Source organism: Lissotriton helveticus, chromosome 3_1 (genome assembly GCF_964261635.1).
Source record: "Lissotriton helveticus chromosome 3_1, aLisHel1.1, whole genome shotgun sequence".
NCBI classification, from domain to species: Eukaryota; Metazoa; Chordata; class Amphibia; order Caudata; family Salamandridae; genus Lissotriton; species Lissotriton helveticus.
The window spans coordinates 887,743,252-887,759,577 of NC_136061.1; the positions used below are offsets into that span (position 1 = coordinate 887,743,252).

General features: G+C 46.8%; 1 protein-coding gene across 4 annotated transcripts in view; it reads right to left on the bottom strand.

The window, feature by feature from the left end:
* The window catches only part of EPHA10 (EPH receptor A10), a 1,640,855-nt gene that overhangs the window by 492,570 nt on the left and 1,131,959 nt on the right, over positions 1-16,326 (bottom strand). For 3 of the 4 annotated variants that reach the window (XM_078681220.1, XM_078681221.1, XM_078681224.1), the window contains one exon: positions 329-454. In XM_078681220.1, the coding sequence (XP_078537346.1) occupies positions 329-454 (126 nt within the window). The remainder of the gene's footprint in view (positions 1-328; positions 455-16,326) is intronic. The other variant, XM_078681222.1, reaches the window with a different exon arrangement.

Sequence of the window (16,326 nt, forward strand, 5' to 3'; positions counted from 1 at the left end):
AGGGGCAAATTAACCATTGATGAATGTATAGTTTATTTTTTGAATTTAGAAAATGGGCAGCTGCTGGCATCACAGAACTTCCCATCCGTATTTTAGGCTAAGATGAGATGGAAGATGAGGTAAGGTGAAACATGACACAAAAATAAGAGTGCCAATATGTAGGGGAATGACAGGGACCGAGTATATGAGACAAAAATGAATGTTAGAGAGAAAGTGAAGAGGAGCAAGAGAAGGCATGGGGGCAAATGGCGAGATTGTTACTATACAACATTGTGTTTATGCCATTCTGGATAACATCACAAAGACAGTAAGATTAAAAAACAGTTACCTGTTCCAATAATCCGTTCAATCTTTATACAGGAATTATCAAGTTCTTTGGCAAACAGATGGACAGCTTGCATCGGATCCTCACATGTGTCTGGATCAATGTATGTTCTTCTCGTTGGTATCTTAACTAGATCAAACAGACGGAAAAATACTGTGGTAAACAGACTTATCATCACTCTGGTATTTATTTTTGTTAAAGAAGTGACATAGTCATGTGAAACTCACATTAGTGTCTGTAGAGGTGATTTTTAAGGGAGTCACAATCGACACAGATAAAATGGAAGGGCCATCTACAAATGGCAATCATAAAGAGAAAATGTGTGTGTGTGTGTGTGTACGCACGTGCATGTGTGTGCATACACATATAATGACATGTTTGCTTTAAATACTTATCTATGACTTGTTATGTATGTGCGTATATATTTCTATGCATGTAGATCTAGAGATATGGATACAAAGTCAAATTTAAACTTTTAAACTAAACATGCAGTTTTGTGTAGTGCCTTAAACCGTAAGTCAAAGCTGCTTTGCAGTTAAATACGTTGCGATTTGTGGTCCCTGTGTTTTTTTCTCGGTTGCCTACTGGCATGGGTGACATTCAACAGCTTTGGTGGTGGGGCACAAGGAAGCGGCAGGACAAATACATCTGGGACATTGGGCCCATTTGGCACCCTTATTGAGGCCAGTGGAGCCTGAGAGAAACTACGGGGCATATTACCAACAACTAGCGATAATTTTTGTCTCTAACTTGTTTAGAGACAAAAATTATCGCCGCACATCGGCGATTTTTATCGCAGATAAACCTTGCTATTAGCAAGGTTTATCGCAAATGCGATAAAAAACGGCCACAATGCATGAATATCTCTGAAAAGTCAGCGATATTCATGCATTATCGAGCAAATGCTCTTAGCCATGTTATCCACCTCCCATTGGATAACATGGTGAAGAACTGCTCAGGGCAGGTGTTAGCTTTTGGAGATATTCGCGCTTAGCGCGAATATCTCCAAAAGTTGGTAATAGGAGATAGCGATGTTAGCGACTGTTTCCAGTCGCTAACATCTTGGCACGCCCACTTTGCATGTCATTAGTGATAAATATCACTGACATGCAAAGCGGGGCCCAAGATGGTCGCTATCTCCTATTAGCTGTCACTAACTGGTGTTAGCGACAGCTTGGTAATAGGGAGATAATTTTATCTCCGCTTTCTTGGCTTTTAAAGCCAAAAAAGCGGAGATAAACCCCCTTGATAATATGCCCCTACATTTCTTCAGTGTGCCATTGAGCACACTTTATGCTGTGGCTTGCTCACTCTGCAACTCTTGAAGGAACACAGGAAAGGTTCAGCACAAGTGTGTAAGATCGAATGTCACTATATTGAGATCAACAAAATCAAACCATAAAACTATCACATCCACTTCATAGCCTACTACATCGTGGTCAAGGAAAGTGTGTAAAAACTATTATTAACTACATACCCACGCTCCTATGTTTACCTTATGATGTAGAGATCATGTCGATATAGAGATGCAATATTTTTGTCATGCGAATACAAACAATTTTAACAAAGCTGGGTAGGTCAAAAACATTATTACTATGTTAAAATTTTTAGCTAATTCAATTGATGGGATTTCACTTTTTTAAATAGAACTTTATTTCTATACATTGGGTACATTATGAAGGATATATGACTGTCTAATTCATAAGCTAATGGAACTGTTAATGGTTATATTTATTAACTATAAGAAGTTTTTTTACATTTCTTAACCTATGTATTAATTGTAGTTTGACTTGCAGTAAAACAGTACGACTTTATATCATTTATGTACATTGTGGGGGGGGGGGGGGTGTGATTGCATAATCTATATTATGTAAATGGCTTTTTTGGTTAGATTTAATTACTATGGGAAAAGTTGTATATTGCTTTACCTATGTATGCATTGGTTTCTCTATACATTATGTATAATGTGGGGCGGCATGTAAAGTGGTCTTTTAGTTCAATGTAAAACCTATGGGAAAGGTTGTTTAATGCTTTATCTTAGTATTATGATGCAATACAGCTGTTTAAAAAATTAAAAAAACAAGGCTTTGTACTGAGAATAAAATTCTGAAATACACTACCTAGCATGATCACACCATAAGGATGCTCATATTTTTATTATCAGAAGAATTTTCCGGCTGATGCGAAACAATCACCTGAGTTTATTTAATTTACAGAAAAGCTGAAAACTTGGTGTTTCACTGATAAGTTATGGTCGGCTGCTCTTTTCTGACTAAGTGACAATTATTTTTGGTCGCTGTAAGATCCCTTTGGGAATGAACATCAATTCCCCAAAATGCCAGGGTTAGCGGAAGTGATATCACACACCACTTAAACTTTACTTTCACTCACGCACGAATGCTTACACATACCAACACATTCACATACACACACACAGTGTCACATAAACATACACTCACCCAAAAGCATGCACACAACATATATTTAAAAGCATTTTTTACTTACCTCAGCTGCCAGACAGGGTCATATTCATGCTAATTGTAATCTATTCTTCATTCCAGTGATAGTGAATATTAAAATATTATTCACAATTAGTGTAATAAAAAAATCCTCGTATTAAAGGCAACCCAGTCCCGCTACTCTCGTATGCGGATGATACTGTACTTATGGCCTTGATGGCCAACAGTCTACAAACCTCATTGGATGCCTTTACGAATTTTATGGTGGCTCTTGACTTGAAGGTCAATTTTTCAAAGTCTTATATAATGGTATGTAGCCCAAAAAATACCAAAACTCGAAGTTTTAATGTAAGGGGCAAGAATATCGAAAAATTGGAAACATTCACATATCTGGGGAACATGTTTAATAAGGACATGAAATGGGATTCTTTGGTCATGGCAAGGGCCCAGAAAACAAGCAGAGTAGTGGAGGGGCTGTTTAGGCTTGCCTGTAAGTTAGGCCATAAGCCAGTGCCCAAGCTTGTTACTTTATACAAAGCAAAATGCTTGTCTGTTGCATCTTATGGGGCGGGTGTGTGGGGCTACCCAATAAAACACTTGTTACAAGTGGTGGAAAACAAGTTCATAAAACGCTTGTTGATGGTTCCAAATAGTTCTGCCAGCTCTCTCTCACCAAGAAGTGGGGATAGAATACATAGAAGATCGCATTGGCAATGTTCCCCCTACCCCTCTCTTATGGACCAAAATATGGGCCTCTGAAGAATTACAGTTTTCTAGGGAGATAATCGAAGACTGCAATCATTTGGACAAGTCTTTGAAAATTCCTTGGCTTTGTTTTGTGAGGGATAGGTTATCTGAGATTGGGTTGGGCAAGTATTTTGACACTCCGATGAGTATCCCTACAGATGCTAAGCTTATAATAAAAGAGGAGTACAACATCTGGGCAACCTTGCATCGTTCGCAATTGGAGGCGTCAGGTCCTAGCTGTCCTTTTATGCCTAAACATCAATTTTACCTATCCTTCACCACGAATAGTCAGATGCATTTTCTTTTAACAAGATTCCGCTTGGGCACTTTGCACTTTTTAGCGGCATTTCTCAAACAATCTGGGTGGTTGGACAATCTTACCCCCTGCCCTTGTGACAATATGGCAACCCAGAGCACCCTGCACTTTACTCATTTTGGTGCACTTTATAAAGAACAGAGGGGAAGATTCTTGGTACCCCTACTAACGAATATTCATCCTTGTACATATGATGAGGTGATTAGACATTTGCAATCGTTGACCAATTCTGTAATTTTCTTAGTGCGGTATTAAATTTCATTAAAACAGCAATGGGCATTAGGAAACGTTATAAACTACTGTAACTGGTTGGGGAGAAAAAATGATCTGTATAACTTTATTTTAACAAATTGAAATGTTATGTCCGATGAGGCATTTATTCTTAATAGTAATTTTACCTCATTAAGGATTTTTTTTCATACTTTTTAAAATATTTAAAAAATTTATTTTACGACTGTATCGTTTGTTTGTCAAACTTTTGTGGTCTTGTGTCGAATAAAGTTAATTTGATTTGAATTGTAATAAAAACTTGAAAGAAAACAAGGAGAGTGGAGCCCAAACCAACGTAGATTAGGGTAAGCTGCTCTTGTGTTCCTGGCATTGATTTTGTCACCTCTAAGGCCAGGGGCCTAAAAGGGAGCTCCTGGGGTCGCAAGGGGAAAGTCAGGGGTTGCAAGTACGATCCTTGGGGGGGCCCTGAATGACCAACATGCTTTTGAGGGTGTTGTGCACTGCACAAAAGAGACAATCTGGAAATAAAATAAAATCTAAGTCTTAGCCTATATAGTTGTTATTTTCAAAACCTAGAAACCATCTAGGAAAAAAGATAAATGTGGGATTCATTGATTTACCTTGCTCTGACACATTTTACTCTCTTCCGATATATGTACAGCAACATTGCCAAATATTTGACAAAGTGATGTTATTCTATATCAAGGTTGGGTAAACATAAATTACATGTACAAAACCTGAAAGAGATACAAAGAAAACCATACACTTACCTGCAATCCTCTAACATAGGTCAATGATCTCTGTTTTGTTTTGCCGCTACACCTTGGTATCAGTTATAACTTGTATTAATGTGGTCCAGCTGCTGTGGGTGGAATGTCAGCCATATCATTTTTGATGTAGTGAAGTTCAATAGAACTGGGCTTTGTGAGGTTTGGATGTTTGCTCAGGCAGTTGGAATTCAATTGTTGACTGGAACGGGTTGGTGGAATTTACTGCTTACTTAAAATAAATACTACAGAAGATAACCAGTGGCAGTGTCATTCATTTGACTTAACATTGGTGACAATTGGGCCAAGAAGAAAGATTACCACCAACCCTGTCTCTAAAATGAACCTATGATTCACCTGCTACCGGACCTGCACCACCCCCGCCGAGTCGAGCACCAGCAGCAACCACCTGAAGTGCATCCTGCTCAACACCCGCTCCGTCCACAGGCACGCCGTGGAACTCTGGGACCTGCTCGACGCAACAGCACCGGACGTCGCCTTCCTCACCGAAACCTGGATGAACGCCTCCTCAGCGCCCGACATCGCCATAGCCATCCCGGACGGATACAAGATCACCCGGAAGGACCGCGTCAACCAGACGGGAGGAGGCATCGCTATCGTACACAAGAACACCATCCGCATCTCGACTAACTCCGACGAAACCTTCACCGCCGCCGAACACCTGCACTTCCAGATACACACTGACCCCAAGACCACCCTCTGAGGCACCCTCATCTACCGACCACCGGGACCACGCACACAATTCAGCGAAGACATCGCAGACTTCATCAGCCCGCACGCCCTTCCCTCCGCCGACTACATCCTCCTAGGGGACCTCAACTACCACCTGGAGAACAACAACGACAGAAACACCACCGCCCTGCTGGACAACCTCGCCAACCTCGGACTGAAGCAACTGGTGAACACCCCCACCCACTACGCCGGCCACACGCTTGACCCCATCTTCTAATCCAGCAAGCACATCTCCTTCAGCCACGCCACCGGACTCCACTGGAACGACCACAGCTGTGTCCACTTCAGCTTCAGAAGAACTACGACCCACCACCACCCGCAACAGGTTCCTCGCCGAAGCTGGAGCAAGATCACGGCCGAGCAGCTCACCGCCTCCCTCAACCAGAACACTCCCACCAGCACAACGGACCCCAACGAAGCAGCCAGCAACCTCACCAAGTTGCTGACCGCCTGCGCCGATGACCTCGGACCACTAAAGAACCCTCCCAGCAGACCCGGCAGCAAGAAAACCCCCTGGTTCACCGACGAACTCAAGGAATCCAAGAAGAATTGCTGCACCCTCAAGAAAGCCTGGTGGCTCGACCAGACCACAGACAACAGGATCGCCCTCAAGCACGCCACCCGCAAACACCATCAGCTGATCCGCGCCACCAAGAAGACGGCACTCAAAGAACGACTGGACAACAACGCCCACGACAGCAAGGAACTCTTCAGCATCGTCAAAGAGTTCTCCAACCCCAGCGCCGGAAACAACGGCATCACTCCCTCGCAAGACCTCTGCAACTCACTCGCCTCGTTCTTCCACCGCAAGATCGCCAACATACACAACAGCTTCGACGCACAGACCACGCACCCTACCACCGAACCAACGCCCGCCACCACCACCCTCTGCAACTGGACCCCGATCAGCACCGAAGACACCACCCGCACGATGAACTCCATCCACTCCGGATCACCAACCGACCCATGCCCACACCACGTCTTCAACAAAGCCGACGCCATCATCGCACCCCATCTCCGAGACATCATCAACTCCTCCTTCCGCACCGCCACCTTCCCGGAGAGCTGGAAGCACGCCGAGCTGACCGCCCTCCTGAAGAAACCAACAGCGGACCCCACCGACCTCAAGAACTACCGTCCCATCTCACTCCTTCCTTTTCCGGCCAAAGTCATCGAGAAGACCGTCAACAGACAGCTTGCCACCTTCCTCGAGACGAACGGATCCCTCGACCCCTCGCAGTCCGGGTTCCGGACCAACCACAGCACCAAGACCGCCCTAATCGCTGCCACCGACGACATCAGAACCCTGATCGACAACGGGGAAACAGCGGCCCTCAGCCTCCTGGACCTCTCAGCGGCATTCGACACTGTCTGCCACTGCACCCTAGTGAAGCGCCTCAGCAACATTGGAATCTGAGAGAAAGCACTGGAGTGGATCATCTGGTTCCTCGCTGGAAGAACCCAGAGAGTCCGCCTCCCTCCGTTCAGATACGAGGCCACCGAAGTCATCTGCGGCGTACCACAAGGATCTTCACTCAGTCCAACCCTCTTCAACGTCTACTTGAGCCCCCTCGCAGCCATCGCACGCCATCACAACCTCAACATCATCTCCTACGCCGACGACACCCAGCTGATCCTCTCCCTCAACAATGACCCCACCACCGCCAGAGCCAACCTACATGAAGGGATGAAAGACGTCACCGACTGGATGAGGAACAGCCGCCTTAAACTGAACTCAGACAAGACGGAAGTCCTCATCCTGGGATCATCACCCTCCGCCTGGGACAACTCCTGGTGGCCCCTGGCCCTGGGCACCGCTTCCAAACCAACGGACCACGCACGCAACCTGGGCTTCATCCTGGACTCCTCCCTGTCGATGACCAGAGAAGTCAACACCGTCTCATCCTCATGCTTCAACACCCTGCGCATGCTCCGCAAGATCTTCAGATGGATCCCCACTGAAACCAGGAAGACCGTCACCCAGGCACTCGTCACCAGCCGACTGGACTACGGGAACACCCTCTACGCCGGAACCACAGCCAAACTTCAAAAAAGACTCCAACGCATCCAGAACGCCTCCGCACGACTCATCCTGGACATCCCTCGACACAGCCACATCACCGGACACCTGAGAGACCTGCACTGGCTCCCCGTCAGCAAGAGAATCACGTTCAGACTCCTCACCCACGCACACAAGGCTCTCCACGACCTGGGCCCCAAGTACCTCAACGACCGCATGACCTTCTCCACGCCCACCCGCCAGCTACGATCGACCAGCCACGCCCTCGCCACCGTACCACGCATCCGCAGAGCCACCGCCGGAGGAAGATCCTTCTCCTACCTGGCAGCCAAGACTTGGAACTCCCTCCCCACCCACCTTCGGCGAACCCAAGACCATCTCTCCTTCAGGAAGCAGCTCAAGACCTGGCTGTTCGAGCAGTAACATACCCCTCTCCCCCAGCGCCTTGAGACCCTCCCGGGTGAGTAGCGCGCTTTACAAATGCCGTGATTGATTGATTGATTGTGTCGATTGGATTATATGTCATTAAAAAAGATTTCTCTAACTTGGTAATAGCATACCTTTCCGTCTGAGGTGGTGGATGAGTCAGGGTGCCATGTTGTGAAAGGTTTGCTGTACTGATTGCGTGTACAAGTAGATGAGGTGATGTTTAATGAGAACCAGTTCCAGGAGCAGAGATCCAAGGCAATGTGAGCCCACAGAGGTATGTTAAACAAATGATGATGTTGGTGGTATTTTCCGGGTAGACGTCAAACCTGGAAGAGAGTGGGAGCAGTTTCAAGATTCTTAGTAGTCGGATGGCGGAGTCAAGTTGTAGTGGTGAGATGTGGTTTGCAAACCAGACGGCAAGCCTTTGACTGCCATCTTGAGAGTCGACGCGTACAGTACTAGCTGCTTGCGAGTGGCTGAATTATTTTTCCTTTTCCTGTTACATTTGGAGTGCAACATTGACTGCGATTTGGGGGAATTACTCCTGATATGCACATTTGTGGTGCTGTGCAAGCCTAATATTGTTTTGCCACAACAGTAAGATTATATTGGGTGCATTTCACTCGCAAGGTGCATACTGGTTGGGTAATATCTGTGGAGTATATAACTTGGTGGAATCTATGCACACCATGGTGGTGTAGGTGACTTACTAAACTTGTGAAACATAGTTCACAATAGATACGAGCAGTGAGTAGTTATCAAAGTCACCTGTCTCATTGGTGTAATGAAGACAATGTGAATTATATGTGAGCAAACTCCTTCTGTAAGATCATTCACAATGACTCAGTGACTTGCCTTACAATTGTCAATTAAAGACATTAGTGGTTCCTCAATCCTAAAGATGTGAAGAGAGGCACTTTAGGTTACTAAACACTGGAGACTTTTGACAAGAAAATGCACATTTTCATGAATTGCTTGAAATGTTGCTTATTTCTCTGATCAGAGTTGTGTTCACTGAGACACTGACCTGGGATAGTAACCCAACAGCTTAAGCACATATTTGATATTATGTATACATGGATGAAGGTTAATACTCTCGCTTTTTGGGAGCGGTCTGGTTGCAAGTTCACCATTGCTGAGGTGGGCAAGAGATTATTACAGTCAGGGGAGATAATTTGCAACATTATTAGATGTTGACCAATCCATCACTGTACTTTTAAGGGTAAGACAAATGCCCTCATTATGAATGGCATTTAGAATTTGGTTCAATTCACTAACTTGTTTCCGCATAGATCACAATTATTGCACCTAGTAATACCCAAGTGTGATGGAAATTGTACCATTCAGTACATTTCAACAGGTCAAACATTTCAGAATTTAACAAGGGGAAAAGGCCCGTTTTGAACACATATGTTATTTCCCAAAAACTCAGAATATGCCATAATTATTTAAATCAATAAAATCTAAACAAATCTAATTCATCAATCTACTGGGCCGATCTTAATGAGGTCCTTTCAAGTGTTTCAGTGAGACGATCAAATTGGTATTTTTTTTAAGGTGGGGACAGGGGAGCACACATACGTGTAAACCAACTTGGTCTTTCAATATTTAGAATGAGGCCGGAGGAACACAGTGCACTAAATTATTCAAAAGCACACAGGCCATCATGGAGCAACCAGGTGGTATCGCTGGAGCTTTTTGTAAGAGTTGCCGGCTATCAGTAGCTGGTGTCCCATTCAGCAGATTTGAACCTGAGTCACCACTAGCATGAGGTGGAGGTGTGGCGTGAGGTTTTTACCCCAAGTAAATGTATTTCCTAGCCATCATCAGTATCTGGTAGCAGTTGTACTCAACGTCACTACACAGATCTCGGTGCTGTTGACTTCTCTAATGGAGGGAGTTATTTTATTTGCACTTGTTTAAACTTAGAGCCCAATTTGAACTATGGCGGTCTGACCGACGGACCACCTTTGCGGCAGCTGGGAGAATGCCAACAAGCTGGCAGCACCCCGACTGCTGCATTATGATTTTACCGCTGGACTGGCAGGTGTGCGGCGGTGATGTCATGGTGGCTGCATGCTTCGGCTCATAGAGAGCCTAAAGCACATGCCACGCCATGGCACGGCCACTTGCATGCTTGTGCACTGTGTACCATGCACCATGTCATGCATGGCACACAGTGCAAAAATGATAGTGCAAGCAGAGGGGGGCACAACATGTGCCCCCATGTACACACACCCATGGACAAAATAGACCTTGGAACCTGTTTGGGAGCCCTTTCTTGCCTTTCCACTGACCTTTTCATTGTGATTCCATGAAACACATGCTAACAGGGGATCAATCAATATGGGGAGCATTTGCTATGGCAAACGATTGAAGGATGCTCTATTTAATCTGTACAGCTGAGAATTTTGGCAGTGTCTATTATAAGCTCCAATTGTTTACACCATCATACAATTGATCTGCTTTGTTCACCTTGCTGTTATGCATCCTCAGCAAATGTTGTTTATGGAAATCATATATTTTAGAGAATACCTTCCAATGAGAATTTTAGCATATTCTAGATTTTAACCTCAATTAAGGGGTGTAATTATGATTCTGTTACACAAATGACAGGAAACAATGCACATGATCAAATCTATGTTAGATGTCTTTGTAGCAGGTGAGCTGGAGTAAACAAAAAGATAAATGCAAACATTTCTGATCTACAGTAACATCAAAGCTAAACCGCTGACATTCATCAATTAAGAATTGTAGACCACATACAAAACCATCCAGATCTTACTCCACATCCTCCAGGGTGGCTTAAATGACTATGGGTCTGATTTAGATATTGGCGGTACAGATACTGTGTCACACGGATGATGGAGTATTCATACAGTGAAGACTGTGGTCTGCCCAACAGATTTAAATGTCTTCGGACCTTTGGTTTTATCACGGCGGAGACTATTATATCTCCACCGTGATTCAACTTCAATAGCCCTACAGAGTAAGGGCTGTTGGTGGCAGTCCTAATTCCACACACCAAATCTAGATGGACAGAATTAGAGGTCAGCTTTTTTTTGCTTTTCGCCCCCAGGAAACTGCTGGAAGTAAGGGACACTGAAAACTGTTAATTGTTCCTATTCTATGGGAATAGGAACAATTAACTTTTGTATTTTCAAAAAGAAAATGCCACTTCAATATTTTCTTTTTGAAAATAAAAAAGAAAACAGTTTTATGAACAGCTCCATCATGGGATTTGTGCACCAAACCTCAAAAAGCATTGACAGGAACTGTTGTGACAGTGGTTCCTGCCAATGCTTTAGACTTCACTGCAAGCTTGGTGGTCCTTTTCAAATTTGTCGGGTGAAGAAATCTCAATCTGGCGGACGTTAAGTCCTCCACCAGGCCAACGGAGATAACTTTATCCATAAAATCATAAATAGGACACTTATTCTCTACAGGCAATTTGTCTATAAATAAGAAATAATTATTCGAGAGGTCAGTTTAAATTTTTGTTTTATGAAATGATGCCCTCAGGTCAGTAAAAGTGTACTTTATATAAAAACGAAACGGAAAGGAACAGGATTTGCACCAGGCTGTATTCCTCTTTCTTCCCATCACTATTTCTTTAACACTGCCACATGCCCCTACCACAGGGACCTGAGGTCATGCATGTGCAGACATATCAAGAGGGGATGAAAAGACAATAAAACGTTGGCTTTCATGTAAAATTCATATAAGGAAAATCCAAAATAAACATAAATGCCTTTAAGCATGGGTCCTTTATTTTAATCTTGCCTCAAAATAAAAATTATTCTTTGACAGTTCTGTGTAAATATCTTGGAATAATACAAGAATAAAGAAAAATAGGTAACATAGGATTACATCACAATGTACCTTGGTAGTGCTCACTGATAATAATTAGAATACCCCCACTGCTACAGGAGCAGCGTGAAAGAGTATGCATGTGTCAGTGCTATCACTGGGCAGCTCCCTCCCTCAGAGCACGTTCATGAAGCAGACCTAGTGGGACCCAGGGTGTTGGTCTAGACTTTCATTAAAGATGCCTCGGTGCATGCCAAAGGTGAGGCAGTGGCGTAACGAAACTTGAGGGGCCCCCCCTGCAAACTACATGGAGGGGGCCCCCCTCCCATCCTCCATGCCAGTCTAGAGCTCTCAGGCCAGCGACCCGCCATCCTGCAGGGGATGCAGGGCGATTGTTACGCCACTGTCACCAATGCAGCCGTTATAAGTAACACTGGATGGTGGAGTTAAAGGTTGGGCTTAGTCTGTCAGCAGGCTATCATATGTGGTGGTCCATTCATTACAGGGTCCCTGCCATCAGTACGCCGGGAAGTTTGCCCAAGTTTAGGTGGCAGGGCCGGACTGGGAATCAAAACCGGCCCTGGCAAAGTGCTCGGCCGGTCCCCCCCACCCCCTGGGGGGGGGGGATGGGAGTGCGACCGCGCTCTTTGCCAGGGCTGCTTTTCGGCCGATTTTATTACAGGGCGGTTTTTGCAGCAACGCTGCAAAAACGGTCCTGTAACAAAAACGGCACCCAGGGGCCCATAACTGGCCCCCACCCTTGCGGCGTACCAGGGGATTGCCCGGTGCCCGCAACAGCCAGTCCAGGCCTGTTAGGTGGGTTTCCTAATGCAGACTCCTGTCATGATATACAACATCGGGCCCACTCATCGTTCAGTTTTGACAAAAGTGCATCCACTGCTCCTTCTGGTTTCCGTTTTATAACATTAGACAAAGCAACAATGCAGTATTTCAAAAGCAGATGTAACTACAAAGAGCACATTTTGATAATACATTTTTATTAGTAGACAATAGCAATCTTAAGAGGCATTGCATAGCTTCATACACACTGTGACCCCAATTCCATCACAGTCGCTCTCTCTCTCAATGAGTCAGTCTCTCTCGCTCAGTCAGTCAGTCTCTCTCTCTCTCTGTCATTCAGTCTCTCTCAGTCGGTCAGTCTGTCAGTCTCTCTCTCTCTCTGTCAGTCAGTCAGTCATTCGGTCTCTCTCTCTCTGTCAGTCTCTCTATCTCTCTCTCTCTCTCTGTCAGTTTCTCAGCCAGTCTGTCTCTCCATCAGTCAGTATTCAGACTCTGTGTCAGTCAGTCTCCACTCTCTCTCCACTCTCTCTCCACTCTCTCCACTCTCTCTCCACTCTCACCCTCTCTCTCCATTCTCTCTCTCTCTCCACTCTCTCTCCTCTCTCTCTCTCTCTCCACTCTCTCTCTCCTCTCTCTCCACTCACTCTCTCTCCCCACTCTCTCTCCCCACTCTCTCTCCACTCTCTCTCTCCACTCATTCTCTCCACTCTCTCTCTCTCCATCTCTCCCCACTGTCTATCTACTATCTCTCAACTCTCTCTCTCCACTCTCTCTCTCTCCACTCTCTCTCTCCACTCTCTCTCCACTCTCTCTCCATTCTCTCTCTCTCCACTGTATCTCATTCTCTCTACTCTCTCTTTAATCTCTCTCCACTCGATTGTTTAAAGACTAGGGTCTAAATAAACAGAGTTCTTCTCTCTCTCTCTCTCTCTCTCTCTCTCTCTCTCTCTCTCTCTCCACTCTCTCTCCACTCTCTCCCTCCACTCTCTACTCTCCCTCCACTCCCTCTCCAGTCTCTCTCTCCCTTCTCTCTCTATTCTCCCTTCTCTCTCTCTACACTCACTCAACTCTCTCTACTCTATCTACTCTCTCCACTCTCTCCACTCTCTCTACCCTCTCCCCACTCCCTCTACTCTCTCTCTCTACTCTCTCTCTCCACTCTCTCTCTCTCTCCACTCTCTCTCCACTCTCCCTCTCTCCACTCTCTCTCCACTGTCTCTCTCTCCACTGTCTCTCCACTGTCTCTACTCTCTCCCCACTCTCTCTCTCCACTCTCCCTCTCTCCACTCTCTCTCTCCACACTCTCCACTCTCTCTCTACTCTCTCCACTCTCTCTCCACTCTCTCCCCACTCTGTCCTCTCTCTCTCCACTCTCTCTGTCTCCACTCTCTCTCTCCACTCTCTCTCCACTCTCTCTCTCCACTGTCTCTCTCTCCACTGTCTCTCTCCACTCTCTCTCCACTCTCTCTCCACTCTCTCTCTCCACTGTCTCTCACTATCTCTACTCTCTCTCTAATCTCTCTCCACCACTCTCTCTCCACTCTCTCTCCAATCTCTCTCCACTCTCTCCCTCCACTCTCCACTCTACCTCCACTCCCTCTCTCTCTCCCTTCTCTCTCTCTACTCTCCCTTCTCTCTCTCTACACTCACTCCACTCACTCCACTCTCTCTACTCTCTCCACTCTCTCCACTCTCCCTACTCTCTCCCTCTCTCTACTCTCTCTCTCTCTCCACTCTCTCTCTCTCCACTCTCTCTCTCTCCACTCCTCTCTCTCTCTCCACTCTCTCTCTCCACTCTCTCTACTCTCTCCCCACTCTCTCTCCACTGTCTCTCTCTCCACTGTCTCTACTCTCTCCCCACTCTATCTCTATCCGCTCTCTCTCTCTCCACTCTCTCTCTCCACACTCTCCACTCTCTCTCCACTCTCTCCACTTTCTCCCCACTCTGTCCACTCTTTCTCTCTCCACTCTCTCTCTCCACACTCTCCACTCTCTCTACACTCTCTCCACTCTCTCCCCACTCTGTCCACTCTCTCTCTGGCCACTCTCTCTCTCTCCACTCTCTCTCTCCACTCTCTCTCTCCACTCTCTCTCCACTCTCTCTCTCCACTCTCTCTCTCTCTTCACTGTCTCTCTCCACTGTCTCTCTCTACTCTCTCCCCACTCTCTCTCTCCACTCTTTCTCTCTCTCTCCACTCTCACTTTCCTCTCTCTCTCTACTCTCTCTCTCCATTCTCTCTCCACTCTCTCTCTCTACTCTCGCAGTCCACTCTCGCTCTCCACTCTCGCTCTCCTCTCTCTCTCCACTCTCTCTCTCCACCCTCTCTCTTTACTCTCTCTCTCTACTCTCTCTCTCTCTCTCCGCTCTCTCTCCACTCTCTCTCCTCTCTCTCTCTCTTGCTCCACTCTATCTCTTGCTCCACTCTCTCTCTTGCTCCACTCTCTCTCTTGCTCCACTCTCTCTCTTACTCCACTCTCTCTCACTCCACTCTCTCTCTCACTCTACTCTCTCTCCACTCTCTCTCAGAAAGTAGTGTGCGTTTGCATGGGCGTCCGCAGAAATGTTTCCAGGGGGGCAAATTTTTTACTTCATCACCATCCCCCTTGCACTCTTCTCCCCTCTGCCTTGCACCCTTCTCGCCCTCTACCTTGCACCCTTCTTCCCTCTGCCTTGCACCCTTCTCTACTCTGCCTTGCACCCTTCTCCCCTCTGCCTTGCACCCATCTCCTCTATACCTTGCACCCTTCTCCACTCCGCCTTGCACCCATCTCCTCTTCGCCTTGCACCCATCTCCTCTCCGCCTTGCACCCTTCTCCTCTCTACCTTGCACCCTTCTCTCTACCTTGCACCCTTCTCCCCTCTACCTTGCACCCTTCTCCCCTCTGCCTTCCACCCTTCTCCTCTCTGCCTTGCACCTTCTCCCCTCTGCCTTGCACCCTTCTCCCCTCTGCCTTGCACCCTTCTCCTCTCCTCCTTGCACCCATCTCCCCTCTGCCTTGCACCCTTCTCCCCTCTACCTTGCACCCTTCTTCCCTCTGCCTTGCACCCTTCTCCTCTCTGCCTTGCACCCATCTCCTCTCCCGCCTTGCACCCATCTCCTCTCCGCCTTTCACCCTTCTCCTCTCTACCTTGCACCCTTCTCCCTTGCACCCTTTTCGGCCCCCCCTTGACCTCCCCTCCTGCGGACGCCCACATGGTGCTTCTAACAAGAGTGCTTACCCGAGGGCACCATTTTGCTGCCTCATCCCTTCTCATATGAGCTTTGCCCAGGAGAATGCTCTCTTTGGGGGCTCCCACTCCCACCCTTGTCAGGGTCCCGAGCAGTGCTCTGTGCTATCTCCTGCTCTCTCTCTGGGGCCCCCATCCCTGTCCTTGTCAGGGTCTTGAGCAGTGCTCTTTGCTGCCTCCTCTCTCTCTGGGGCCCCCAGTCCTTGTCAGGATCCCGAGCAGTACTCTGTGCTGCCTCCTCTCTCTGGGGCCCCCTGCCCCCGTCCTTGTCAGGGTCCCGAGCAGTGCTCTGTGCTGCCTCCTGCTCTCTGGGGCCCCCAGACCCCCCTCTCCTTGTCAGGGTCCTGAGCAGTGCTCTGTGTTGCCTCCTGGTCTCTGCCCCCCTCTCTTTGTCAGGGTCCCTGCTCTGTGCTGCTTCCTACTCTCTGTGGCCCCCAGC